This window comes from Dipteris shenzhenensis, chromosome 5 (genome assembly GCF_047967505.1).
Source record: "Dipteris shenzhenensis isolate YYH24624 ecotype China chromosome 5, Dip_SZ_1.0, whole genome shotgun sequence".
NCBI lineage: Eukaryota > Viridiplantae > Streptophyta > Polypodiopsida > Gleicheniales > Dipteridaceae > Dipteris > Dipteris shenzhenensis.
The window spans coordinates 35,219,738-35,234,580 of NC_141600.1; the positions used below are offsets into that span (position 1 = coordinate 35,219,738).

Consider the following 14,843-nt stretch of genomic DNA (forward strand, 5'->3'; position numbering starts at 1 on the left):
GCAGCCCCATTTGCTGCTCCACCTGGCCTCCATGTGGCCGACCCAATCTGCTGGTCTGTGCCGCCCTTCTGTCGTGCTGGTTCTGCCCTCTGCCAGGCTATCTCCAGCCATGTGTGCAGCGCCGTACTCATCCGTACTGCTGCTGAGGTCAGCTACCATGTGTCACCATCATGCAGCCACTCCTCACCTTCTCTAGATGTGCTGCCCACATGACAGCCATGATGCTGTCCATGTGGCAGCCCCTTTCTCTCTTTTTCTGTGGGGTACTGCCCTAGGTCTCCCTCCCCCACGCTCTCCTCATATGGGGGCTTACAGATGGGGAGGTGACCATTCCAACACCCCCTCTCACCGACACATTGAGGCCCAATTCCATTACGTCGATGAAGATGCTCACAACTAGTCATATAGATGACTCTAGTGCCAAGCTCAGTAGTCTCCCTCTAGGTAAGGCCCAGACCATGTGAAGATAAGAGACTGTGTTGAATATGGCATCAATTTGGAGTGGTGTCATGGCGACCTCTGCGTGTGCAATGTGGGGGATTGAGGGCTTGCTCCAAATCATCCGGGATCCCATAATCACATGTAGCCTCTCAAACCGCCACCACTCAGTCACTAATAGGTCACTCTCGCTGAAGGGTGCTGTGTACATGGGTGTCGGTCTCACTAGTGAGTCAAATGGCCATCCCTTCGTCGGGGGTCCAGGAAATGTGTCTGAAAGCACAACCGCTCTAGCCGAGCTAGAGCTCCCCGTCCTCATGTTAGTCATGCCTTGGCTGCATAGGTATCATAACTTTGGTTTTGCCAAGGTTGATTGTCAGGTCTCTCTCTCAAAACACCTCTAGGGTCTCTAGGTGTCTCTATACGCCTGTTGCTGAAGAGAATAGAAGGACTATGTACAGAATCACCACCCCCCAAATTACAACTCATGGGATTTGCATCTCTGGAAGTCCCCTGATCATGCGAGATCGTGGGACTCCATCAAAGGCCTTCCGGAAATGTCTACAAAGCAAGCATAGACTTTCAAGGATCTCGATCTGGCCTCCTCGATGGCTGCCTGCAAAGTGAAGATATGATCAAGAGTGGAATGTTGTCTCCTGTCCCAATGTCCACTGTCCATGTGTCTCTGCGCAGCGCACGAGCTAATCTCTATCTCTAGTACTGACTTACAAAACTTAGCAAGTGTATGACCAATCATGAGAGTGCAGTAGTTCCCAGGTATCCATGGGACTGCTGCTTTGAGTATCGGCACAATGGTAGTGGTACTCCTAGCAGGGGGCAAGCCGTGGCATACAATGTGATTAAACATCTGTGCTAAGATCGGGGCCAATGCCTCTTGTCCATGTGCAAAGTGCTCAATCCGTAGCCCCTCATGGTCCTAGGTTCATTGGTTGTGGAGATGGCGTAATGTAGCTCCCACATTCTATGCCATAAACAAAATGCATGTGGTGGGTCTGGGAAGGACAGACATATCAAAGTGGGTGATGCTTGAACCGTGACCTCGTAAAGGGATGTCGCATAGGTGTGCCACACATCTAGGTCTGTGATGGGAATAGGTGGCTTCCCTCAAATAGGAGTCCCCATACAAAGGTGGGGTCACCTCTTCGAAAGGATTGAATCAACTCGTCCCCTATGCCTCTAATCTCGTCGGATGTCCCAAAGCCTGCTTCCATATGAGGTGAGACCTCATCTCTCAGCACTCGTCATCAAACCATGGATTCTGGGGCATCGTCCCAGCTCGGAAACATCGTGGGGAAAGACCTGGCAGTGGCGCCCAAGACCACTGATACTAAGTGTCTGAGGCATGGACGAGGTCTACAACATCTCCAAGGGGGGAGGAGGAGAGGCTTGCAAGTTTGCATTACCTCAGCCATTATAGCTTGCTTCCAAGGCCCTTTAGGGTCCTGGATTTGGGCTACCATGTATGCCATCTGTAACCTCATCTCTCGTACTTCTTGCTATAGACAAAAAAATCTGCTTTTTGCGTAGGGAGAGGGTGTTGAGGCGGCATCTCTTAGAGTAAGGAATTGGCTGGCTGGAGTCAAGGTTGCAGGAGATTTTGAGGAACCTGTCTGCTTCATTGGCCGTGGTATTTGCTTGCACCCCTAGCTTAAGATAGCCCCCGGGGTTGGTCTTGGGGTTCCACCCATCTCGGGGTGGGCGAGGGGAGGGGCTGCTGCAAAGGGCTAGGAGGGGGCTGCAGCAAGGGACAGGACGGGTTGCTTGCGACAGGCTGCAGTGAGAGGTGAGACGGGGCTGCTACAAGGTGCAGAGAGTGGATAGGCGTTTAGTGGCCCCAGCCCTTATCTTTCATTGTATCTGGTTTTTTCAATCTTATATACCCTTCATCCTTTCATAGACGTTAACTTTCTTTCTTTTTTCTTTCTTTCTCTCATAGACCCTTCGGTCTTTTGAACACTGTCTTGTACCATCTGGAACTGCAATGGTACCTTATGGTCCGAACGAGGGAGCTTCTCGTGAGTCCTACATAGGACGAGACAATCTCTTCTACACAAAGACACATGAGAGTCCAGAGCGTCCTCTACCGATGGTTAGCAAGTACACATGGGAAACGGCTTACAAAGCCGAGACGAGGGATGCATGCGGAGTACGAGGGTACGGGGGGGGCAATACTTTACAAATCATCCCTCATCGGGGCGATCCCATAGAGAGGGAGAACAGGTATTCCAAATTCCTCTAGATTCGTATTTGATGCATAGCCAATCAGGACCTTTTCATCGTTGCTACTTTCCACATGAGACATCCCATTTTGCCATAGATGTATGCAAGGAGGCCAAGACATCACCATACACAGCACTCCATCCGGACATTATGGACTTCTCGAGCTGTGGAGAAGTCCTCCTATGGCCGCCAGCCCTCATAAATTATCCAGCATCCAGCAAGTTCAGGAGCAGACAGGAGCAGCCAAAAGCCACTCCCTTGGGCCTCACACTGGGTGTGAAGGAGAGTGGAAGGTGTGCTGCAGACTTAGCTCCAGGGAGAGGCTGAACCTAAACTGTCTTCTAGGGCAGAAGGTTGCTGAGATCATCATCTTCTGGAGCAGCCATTCACAAGCAGGTTGGAGCAGTGGAACAGCTATCTTGGGGCCTACATTCAGGAGGAACAAGGGGACCTGTGTGCTGCAGACAAAGCTTGGCAGGGGCTGCCCACCTAGGCTGATTAACAGGCAGTAAGGTGGAGAAGAACATACTAGACGGAAAGTCTACAGATGCTCGAGGTGGAGCACACGGGCTCGAGTCCAGAGATAGCTAGCAGATAGGAGAAGTACCTTGTGGTAAGATCAGAGGACCACACCATTGGTGGGACTTTGGATCTATCTCTTTTGTATTGTGTCCATAGTTTTGGACGGAAATATATTATTTTGGTGGTTTCTCTATCTGGCTGGCTCATTGTCTATTGATGAGTCTGCACATCTATTTTATGCACATAAGTTAAGAAGTTTGTGATTCCACACCCCACACGCACCGCATTACTATTAGTCTTCTGCTGTGCAAACCCTCTGTTGGGTCATTTCTAACATAGTATCAGAGCCCAAGTAGGACGCTCACAGGTGTGGGAGCCTAAAGGCAAGGACCTTGCTGAAGGACGACCTTAATTCAGAAGCTCTTGGGAATCGACTTCCACGACTGGAGGATTGTGCCCTTGCGAGTTGAGGATTGAGGCTATAAGAGTCACAGGTATGCCTAGAGAGCAATGGGTTTGCAAACTATGCATGCTGGAGGAGGTGGAGACAGAGGAGCACTTCATGTGTACTTGCCCAGTTTACTATGAGATCCAAGGAAGATACCACTGTCTCTTTCAAGAGGGGCACGGCTTTAGGCCCGATAGATGATATAAGGGGGTCAGTGGGATGAGACGATGATGAGGAGGGATGCAGCCAGAACGCAGGGACCACACATGATATAAAGACGGACGAGGTCATCCACGATGGAGGTTCAGCCCATCACAGCTCTACTTTCAATGGATTGCCTGAGCAAAGGCCTCACTCTCGACATGGCCCACTGGAGGCAGGATCACAGAGACCTTGCCCCTTGCCACAGAGAGAGATGGTTCGGCAGACATAGATACGAGATAATTTTCACAGCTCATAGGAGAGCCACCGTCACACTTGGTTATGCATTTTGATTTTGAGATTGAGTTTTGAGTTTTGAGCTTTGAGCTTAGCTTAGTATAGTATTCAGCAAAGGCCCTTACGGAGCCCTCTGCTTCAGCCCACAATGGCATGTAGGAGTTACTTTGTGATTGTACTTTGTCTCGTAGGCCCATGAGGCCTCCTAAAGACGGTAATACAACTTTCTTTCTTTCTTTCTTTCTTTGTTTCTCTCTCTCTGTCTCTCTCTGTCTCTGTCTCTGTCTCTCTGTCTCTCTCTCTCTCGCTCTCTCTACATACATACATACATACATACATACATATGCACTCATGCACGCGCACACATTTAATTTTCTTTGTAAAATGGTGTCATTGTCGAACCAGCACCCTTCTCAAATTTTCTTGGAGTTCAACATGCTAAGGTGGTGAAAATGGTTCATTGTACAAGAGTGGTGGCCGGATGAGATTGTAGTTTGCATTTAATTAGCTTTGTTCTCTGGTGCTTATATAGATGTATGAATGCTGAAGTAGATATGTCTTTATGCATGTGATCTGCATGTACTCTTTAAAAAAATCTTTCCGAGTCAGAAAGTCTGTAACATCTGAACTTTGAGTGGATTCCTTGCAGAAAAAAGGACAAGATTTCTCCGGGTGATGTGATGAAGGCTATCATTAGGCCCGGTGAGGGTGATAACATGCCTAAAAAAGGTGACCAGGTACGGTGATAATGCTCTTGGTGGGTCAGGTTTGAATGGTCAGTTACAAGGCAAAAACTGTACTCTGTTTGCAATCTTTAGGGAAAGTATTTTCCTGTTGTCTAAAACTATATCTATATCTATATCTATACACAGGTTTGTCCATGTGTGTATACACATACATGTGTGTGCGTGTGTGCAGATAGAGTGTGTGTGTGTTAGAGAGAAAAGTGTGTGTGTGTGTGAGAGAGAGAGAGAGAGGTGTTGGAGAGAGATCAAGAGAGGACCTGCAGCCCTTGCATCTTGGATCCTTTTCTGGTTTTTTCTCTTTTCCTTCTCCAAAACTTGTATTCTCTTCTCTCTAAATCCTTGAATATCTCTCTCCTCTTCTTCTCCTTGCAAACACACTATTTTCCTCTTTTTTATGGGCTGTTCTTTCTCTCCTATCACTTTACAGGTACCCCCTTTTTGGGTTCCATCCTCTTCATAAGACATGGCTGAATACTCTTATGAAAAAACTTTTCAAAAGGATCGATCAGCTCAATGCAAAAAGCAAAAGCAGGCTGAGGGTCAGCATGACCCCGTGCATGATTCTCTTGAAGCACAACTGGTTTATGATGTCATGCACGAAGGATTTGCAGACACAAGGAAAGAGTGGAAAGACTCAGTTCCTCGGTTGGTCTCATGGTTAAAGTGGATGAAATTGTGGATCCAGTTAGAGAATATGCCAAAAATGCAGTTATTTTATTTTTCCCAGGTCGGATGCCACCTGCTGTAGAGGTAGGCAACTGGTTGACCCGCACACTAGCTGGCTCGTTTGTTCGTAAGGTACACTATGCAGCCAGAGGCTTTTTTGAGGTCATTATGGTAGATGAGATTCACAAGCAAATGCTTTTGGAACATTCGCCACTCTTTTTTAGGCAGCAAATAGTGCACGTTTTGCATGGTCCCCCACAAGGGATTATCAGGCTTTGTTGACTCGACATCAATCTCTGGTCTGGGTTGAAGTTGTAGACTTCCCGCAGTGCATGGCTTCACTCTTGCCTAAAATTGTAGCAACTTTAGGCAAAGTGGTTTGCCCACGGCGGCCTAACAGAAACCCTAATCGATTTTGCATTCTCTGGGATACTGATAATCCCACACCGGAGTCCTATTCAGTCACGGTGACTAATGTTGACATGGGAAGTGCATTTTATAAATTGAATGGGGATTATTTGCAGGGGCTTGTTTTGAATGTAAAAAATTTGGGCACATGGCTTCGCAGTGCCTAATGAGTCAGCATAAAATGCCTCCTGCTACTTTGCCTGCTCAGATGCCCAATAAGGATGCTCCTGCCACTGTTGGAAATAAAAATAAAGGTAACATATAGTTTTTTGGGAATCAGGATAAAGGCAAAGCCCCAGTTGGCTCAAATGGGAGTGCTTCTTCTCCTTTGCTTCCTGCTATTCAACCCTCAGCAAAAGGCCCAAAAACTCCAATTGATGGATGGCAAAGCCCAAGAAAAGTTATTTCTGTTCGACGACCTCCACCCCCTCACACTTGGAATGATGCATCCTCTAGTGGAAATTCTCCAGAGGTCAACTCAGGAATTGGAATCACATGGGCTGCAGTGACAGCTAGTAGAACCCTCTTCCCTGAAGAAGAGGTTGCTGCATTGCTGTCCAATCCTCAGGCGGATGTTTCGTCTCAAGGAAGAGGCCTTGACCCTAAGGTAGAAATGCAGGGTTGACATCTTGAAGGTTGCTGCTGTACATACATGTTTTTTTCCTATAAATATATATAAATATGCTTGCTCATATCAAATGCCTTACCTTAAATATTCAGGGGATGTGCGACAGTAGGAAATGGAAATGTGTGTGGCTGTATATCAATCGATTTCAGCCTGATATAGTGGCATTACAAGAACTCAATCAGCATGTCTATGCAGGAAAGACAGGTCATTACTGCGGCTATGATATCTTTTATGTTGGGGAGCACTCTTTCTCAGGTGTAGTCATTCTGATTAAGTATGAGCTTCAGCCAGTCATTGCTTTAAATGACAATCAAGGCAGATGGATTATTCTTCAATGCATCATTCAAGGCGAGGTGTTTGAATTTCCTTCTGTATATGCACCTGAATCTTCTCAGAATAGAAGGGTAATTTGGGATGCCATGCAACGATATCCATGGAGATATCATGCCTTTATATGTGGGGATTTCAATAATGCTCCGCAACAGGGTGGCAATACATCAGGAAATACTCATATGTTAACATGTGAAAGGCATGCATGGTCTCAATTATTGATTCATCTTGATTTGGTTGATCTTTGGAAGGAATTGCAACCTTTGTCACCTGGATACACTTTTCAACATAATGCCCTTTCTTCTTACCAGGCCCGTTTGGATCGCTGGTATAGTGTAGCTCCGCAACAAAATGATGATTTTACATGCAAATGTGGGTTGACTATGCCTTTGTGCATTCAGATCATGCACTGTTATGGTTGAGGCTATCTTTTCATGATATGCCAGATGATAGACTGCCTCAAAGGCGACATCTGATTGTGAACAATAGTTATTTGCAGCATGTTGCTTTCAAGGAACTGGTTACTGAAGCCTATCAATCTCTGTCTTCTTAGAGCCACTTTGATATTGATAATGCATGGGATTCTTTTGTTTTCAAAATGCAAGTTGTAATTAGAGGTTATGGCAAGTCTTACATAAAGATTCTGAGGGAAACTGTTGCTCAGGCTAAATTGACTTGCCAAGACCTCATTGAACTCAGTCACCTTTGTCCTTCGTTCTTGCATGAGCAAACAACACTATGCCAAGCTAAACATTGTCTTCAAATCAATGATCCAAGGAAACTTTCTCAATGGGAGACTAGAGCAAGACAAAGAGCTTTCACAGATAAAGGTTGTTCTTCCAAACAAATTTTCAAAAGCTTACATCAGAAGAGATTACAAACAAACATTTGCAGTGTGCTTAGGCCCTATGGTTCATGGACTACATCACGGTCACAACTTGCTTCTGTATGTGTACATCATTTTTCTCAGCAGTTTGGTTATGCAGATCCTCCCTCGCAGCAGGTTTTGTCTGCAAGAAATTTACTTTTTCAGCATGTTTCTCCTATTATCTCCACTACTCAAGCTTTGGAATTGGAGGAACCTTTTATTGAAAGGGAATTGTCAGATGCAATCAAATCTTGTGGTAGATGGAAATCTCCAGGATGGGATGGTCTTACAGTTGAGTTTTTTAAAGAATATTGGCCTCTCCTGAAACATACTTTGCTGCATATGATCAATTCTGCTTGACAAAATCAGAAATGCCAGACACATGGAAGAGAGGTCTTGTGAAACTCCTTCAAAAAAACCAAATTTGTGAATCTTTGGCTGATTGGAGACCTATCACGCTTATGCCAGTTATTTACAAATTTACTACCAAAATGCTTGTTGATCGGATAAAAGGCTATTTGCATGATGGCTTGCATCCTGCGCAATATGGTTTTGTTCCTTGTAGGCACATCACAGACAACATTGCTAATGCCTATGTTGGAATCGAATATGCCAAATATATGTAGCAGGATGTTTTGCTATTACAAGTTGATATTGCCAAAGCTTTTGATACTGTTCAATGGGACTTTATTTCATAAACCATGCAGGCCTTGGGATTTGGCACAAAAATGATGCAAGTTATCAATTGGCTATATCAAGATAGTAAAGCTGCATGCATACTTTCAGGGGATATTTCTACAACATGGACTCTTGGTTGTTCTGTTCAGCAAGGCTGTCCCCTCAGTGCTTTACTGTTTGCCATAGCCACTCATCCAATGCTTCAATATATGGACCACCTTTTGGACACTGGCATGTTGCATGGATTGAAATTCTTGGCAACTGCAGCATGATTGCTCAAGCATATGCAAAAGATTCTTTCTTTACCCGGAAAAATACTTCGGAGCGATCTCTCCTTAATTATGCAGGCTCTTTCCACATATGGCTTAGCTGCTGGTTTTTATGTGAATTTTCAGAAATCCAAGTTATTGCCGCTGCATGCTAAAGATTGGCATAGTCTTTTGTGGCCGGGGGAAATTGTTCCACCTTCTCAAGTGATTCGACATCTTGGCTATCCTCTAGGTTGGGGGCTCACTCGTTCTCAACAAACTGATTGGGTGCTCACAAAGTTAAGAAAAAAACTTGAATATTGGAAGCTTGCAACTTGGCCATTACATGTTCGCTTGCGAATAATGCAATCCATTTTGATAGCATACATACAATTCTATCTGCCCCTCATCATGTTTACTAAGGCAGATTTGGTTTTCTTTATGTCTGCTATCATGGAGATTTTCTGGCATTCAAAAAATGGCAAGAAAAGTCTCAGATTACTCTCTATGCATCGTCTCTATTCTCCAAAGATGCACGGGGGTTTGAACATACTCAATATTCAAATGCATATAATTGCTCACAGGGGGAAAATGATGTTGCTGGGCTTTCATGATCCGCTCTCTTTTGTTGCATATTGATACTTCTTCTTTTGGGCATTGGCAGCCCACATAGTGGGATTTTTTATTTGGCTCTATTCAAGGCAAGATCAGAGGCTGCCCTTTTGTGTCTCGTTTGCTTCTTGATTGGAAGCATATTTTATCCCACTTGGAATGGAGTGGAATGATAGGGATTCTTTGTTGGGAAATTCCTTGAGGGCTGAGAATATTTATTGGTTCAAAGTATTCCACCCTCCTTTGGCTATATAAGGACCCAGGCGTTCTTATTTTATATCTTTCAAAGGTATTGCTACTGTGGTGGATGTACTTCAGGATGATGGCACTCTTTTATCCTTTTTTGTGGCTGCTAGCAAGTATAGTTTGGGAGCTAATTATCGTCCTTTATGGCACAAAATTTCAGAAATGCTTCAACCTTTCTTGCCGGTACCTCGTTTGGAACTTCAGGATAGGCTTGAGGATTGGACTCTCCATTCTTTCTCTTCTTTAGCCCGTCCTTTGAAGCTATCATATATCACAGTGCCTTCTCTGTATAAAGTGTTGTTACCTCTGCCTTGGGTTTCTGACAGAGCCAATTCTGTTTGGCATATGGATTGTCCATCAAAGTGGTGGAGAAAGCGGCTGTGTCTCCCTTGGCACTATAAAGTCCCTCTTCGGCAACAGCTTTTCCTTTGGCGAGTTCTACTTGGCATTTTCCCATCTGGACAGTTACTTGTGCATAGACATATTGCCCCGACTGTTTGCCACAGATGCCTACATTCTGCTGAATCTGTGCTTCACATTTTCTGGCACTGTCCACATACTTGTGATTTCCTTGCTCTCATTCGTTAGGAACTTCGAGCGAGATTTCCTACTGTTACTTTTGGTAGGTTATTTTGGTTATTTGGTTTCCATCCCGCTAGACAGGGTTTTGATCGATTTTTGTTTGGGTGCGCTACTGGGCACTTTGGACTCTATGGATGGAGAGAAATCATAGAGTCTTTGGTGATCCTACCTTTCCATCTTTCATTTTTTTCAAACGGTCTCTGCGGCAATCGTTTTATGATTGCTTTCAGACTCATTTGATTGATCATGATGTATATATGGCTTATACTGAGATTTTCGGTTGAGTAGTAGTTACTCCATTGGAGTACCTATGAATGTAATTATTTCACTGCAATAAAATATTTCTTCTCACCAAAAAAAAAGTGCGTGCAGATAGATACATGTGTCTGGGTCTATGGGAGAGCGAAACCCCAAAATGAGTACATGTGATTAGGGAGGGCACAAGGCAGCTGCCACGGAGTGCAAAAGCAACACCAAGTTATCTAGATGACCTACATACTAAGCTGAAATAAAAGAGATATAATCAGCCATACATCAGTTTAATATTGAGAGTCTTTTGATTTTGATTTAACCTCCTTGATTAGAGCTATGCCCTCACGATTAACTGCCCATTTTCCTTCCTTCCTAGCAGCCCTGACCTTGGCTAGTTCCGTTGCTTTTTTGATTGAGCTCGTGTGAGTTCTTCGGCTATCCAAATCTTAGTACCTTTCAGCTGTATGACTGGTGTAGGAGCTTGAGTCGTAGATCCCTTGAGCTTAGTGTGAGTACAGCATGTCCATTGGAATTACGAATATTAGTCACAAAATCCTCGTCTCATCATCTCCGGCCCATTCAATGCTAGAGGTGCTGCTTTGATGTTTGCTAAAGTTTCCCTGGATGAGTCCTCAGCTGTGAACGAACCTTCCGGAAGCCCCCAATCCTGGTCTTCAATGACTTAATCGCTTGGCTTTGTGCTGAGAAAGAAAGAAAGAAAAAAAGAAAGAAAGAAAAGAAATATATATTAACGTCCGCTGGAGGCCTTGCGGGCCTATGGGGAGAGAGAGAGAGAGAGAGGGCACAATTGTTCCTTGGACATTGTAGTGTTTCTGGAAATGACACTCAGCAACTGCATTGTGTTTTGTATGTAGAGAGAGAGAGAGAGAGAGAGAGAGAGAGAGAGAGAGAGAGAGAGAAGGGGGGGGGGCACAATTGTTCCTTGGACATTGTAGTGTTTCTGGAAATGACACTCAGCAACTGCATCGTGTCCTGTATGTTTCAATATGTTCTCTCATATATTATGCTTGGATTACTCCAAGAGTTCAATTTCTGGAAATTCAATCTTCTTGACACTCACGTACTGCAGCATAGCTGTATGTTTCAATATGTTTTCTCATATATCATATCACTTCAAGAAGTCCAATTTTAAATGCAGCTTATCCTGCACTACACAACACGGACACCTGAAGGAGTGGTGGTTGAATCTACACGACTTGAGTTTGGAGGTATGTGGTTAGATCAAGGCCAAGGTTATCTTATATTTTTTCAAGAAATAAGTTTTGTGTGATGGTCACTGTCCAGCTATTTGAAAAACAAGTAGAAAGGGTGGGCTTATATCCCAAGCATGGACCTATGGTTTCAAATTATTCTATGTTCTGGTATCTCTTATATCAATATATACAGATTGTGGTAAGAACAGAATAGCTTCAGGTTCAAGATTTTTGAAAGTGATAAGACAATTGTCTATTGACATTTTGCGCTGCCTGTTAGTCTCAAGTGAGTGATTATTGAGTCCACAGCTCTTGAGTAACCAATTCCTCTTGGTCTTTCAGCCAATCTAACTACTCTGCACATCCCTATGAGCTGGGTTGCCCCCCAACCTTTTTACTATAGCAGCTCTGAAGAGCATCTGATTTTCTGGTCTACTGTAGATTTGCTGCTACCATTGCTTGAGATCTGTTGCTATGGATGCTTCAGAAGGACAAGTTTTTGGTTGTATATCCTTGAGCATGTCATCCTTTTCTGCAACATGATGTTGCCAAGTGTACATGTGCACACACTGTTCTCATGACGATGTCAAGAAATATGAAGAGCTAGTGTCAATAAAGATTAACATGCGAAGGCGGCTGTAACCGGTGATAGGACAAAATCTGTATCAAGTTTTTGAGGACTGTATATAGCTGTGGGTAGGCACATAGTTGTACACATCTAGGGTGGGTGTGGGCTTTTGGCATTTGTGGATTTTTCTTTCACAAGCATGATAGACTGATGTATACTTTTTTGAGATAATAAAGTATGTTTTGCAGGGACTTCATGGGAAATGATGAAATGCAATGTGGTTGTACCAGACTTCCAGAGCAAGGGTTTCTAGTGTGTGATCAAGCGAAATGTTTTTGGGGTCATGTAAAGTCAAGTTATGAAGGGTTTTTTTATATTTTCCTGAGTCAATGTGCACTTGCATGCTACAGGAATTTGATATGTTCTGGTGTTCATGTCAAGGGGCTTTTCATGTGTGTGTACGGGGTTGCATGCAAGCTTTAATGTGCATGCTAATGTGTGTGGGAATTGTGTGACTAAAGGTCCAAAATGTGCATTTAATTCGCCTTGGGGGGATGTTTGCATTTTAAATGGAAGAGTTGTAAATTCTACGTGATGACGTGGCTGGACTGATTGGGAAGGCATCCTGCTCATGCAAAGGTGGCTACGTGATGGATGAAAGGAAACTTCTCGTTGGCGAGCTGGCAGGTATCTGGGATGGCGGCTTGCAGGAAGAGAGGAGGACTTCATGTGTATCTGGGGGGTCTGGAAGCTCGGGCAGGGGGGAGCGCGCTGCTTATGGTAGATTAGGAGGAGCGAGTGGAGATGGAGATGGGGGATATGGGAGATGGTGAGGATGAGAGGCTCGTAGTGGAGACGAGGAGAACCGTAAGCTTGAAGGTGGCCTACGCTGATGGAGAAGGAGGGCGAGCTATAGAGACAAGAGCGGAGCTCAGAAGGAGCTTGGAGAGTAGGGGTGGCGTGACTACAGGGGTTGGAGGCTCTCGGACAGCAAGGGGGAGCTCTGAGTCTGCTGCTGCTATTGTGGAGCGGGGAAGGCCTACACCGGAAGCTAGGAAGGACGTCAAGGTTTGCGCAAGGAGGCAGGGAAGACGTGAGCTCAGGGTGGTAAGGAGTCGCCAGGAGGCGGTATCCGATGAATTGGCTGCTATGGGAGGCGACAAGGCAGTTGGGCGTGGGCGCACGTAACTGTGGAGGGCGTCTCAACTACGCATACACCATGAAAAATAGAAGCTGTGAGTTGGCGCTGTTTTCCAATGGGCTGTTTACTCTTACTGGAGTCGTGGGTTTCTTGGCTGTGAGAAGTATAGCTATCATGGAGGTTTTGGGCAGAATATCTTGAGTGACGGAAAGCATACAATACGAGAAATAGAATGTTAGAAGCAGATTGAATCAAATGATTGAAGTATCAAGCCAAGAGATGTTCATATCAAACTTGAGGATGGCCATCATGACTTTGTCATTAGCCTCTTTCAAAGGGTCAAAGAGGATTGTAACTTCCCTGCTACCAAATGTCAGAACATGAGGTCGCTTGCTAATGATAACCTTGACCTCAAAAGAGCTCCCCATTTCGTCCAATACAGTAGTTACATTAGGACAACTTATGGGCGTAGCAACCAATGTTTCCTTTGGATGCTCCACCACGTTATCAATAAATGCCTTAATGATAGATGACATAAATGCGTGTAGATGCAAGTCTGTATATGTCGACCATGAGGTTTCACCACCGCTCAAATTAAAAATTTGAGTAAGGAGCAAAAAGCAGTTATATCCGACTCTCCACCCACAACTGTGGCCATCATTCTGCTTCGTTGTGGGGCATGTTACATACTCTATTTGATCTTCTAAGTCACCTTCCATTTGCATAAGTGCATCTATAGAACCTACCAACTTCCGAGCCGATCTACATCCTCCCACAAAAAATAAGATATATAGCTTGAAAAATAGCCGTGGTATCAGTTCTGCTGATTGGAGGACTGTTGGCGACATGAAGCTATGAGTGTGGAGTACTCTACGAACAAGAGAAAGATACATACGCTAAATGTAGTTGTGTAAGAGGAGAGATGATTGATGCGATCTGCTAACCAGTCCCTTTCACTCTTTGGTTGTTGACTGCAGCTTTGGGGAGAGTTATGGAATGCTGGAGCTCGGTGTTTGAGAAGGAGATGCTGTGGAGTAGTTATGATCACGTCAAGAGTTACGAGTTGTTGCTCTTGATTGAGGCTTACGAGTTTTGGCAGTGGGATCTTGATTGTGGGTTGATGTCTTAAAAAGTCCCAAAGATAACCTTCATGTGGGCTGTGGATTCGTAGTATTCTGAGGCTGACTGTTCTCTGAGTTGTTGAGGAAAGTTCAGTTCTAACGTCTAGTTGTCTCGGGTTGTGTAGTCCTTTGGTTCTCTCTGAGTGTGTGTGATCTATGTTCAGTCAATTTTTATGGGGGTTTGTCTCGGTGCCTATTACAAAGACACATACTCTGGAATCTGTTCATAAGCTCACTATGTATGAGCGCACATTGCGGCTGATCCCTATGAAGTCTCAGCTATCTGACGTGGTGAAGTACATAATTCCTAGTTGTCTTTTCATTTTTTTTCTTACCATCCTTTTTGGCGACCCTGCTGGGGACAGGAGGAGTTTTGAATTGAGATTGGGTACTCAAGACAAAACGGCCCAGAAGAATTGGCTGGGGAATGTTGCTTGAATTTCTGTGT

At 44.6% G+C, this 14,843-nt stretch overlaps 1 protein-coding gene across 2 annotated transcripts in view; it reads left to right on the forward strand.

Annotated features, from left to right (window-relative positions):
- PAS1 (FKBP-type peptidyl-prolyl cis-trans isomerase family protein) overlaps positions 1–14,843 on the forward strand; it is a 209,890-nt gene that overhangs the window by 8,971 nt on the left and 186,076 nt on the right. For both annotated transcript variants that reach the window (XM_087374838.1, XM_087374839.1), the window contains exons 3-4: positions 4,737–4,824; positions 11,511–11,580. In XM_087374838.1, coding sequence (XP_087230964.1) covers positions 4,737–4,824; positions 11,511–11,580 — 158 coding nt within the window. The remainder of the gene's footprint in view (positions 1–4,736; positions 4,825–11,510; positions 11,581–14,843) is intronic.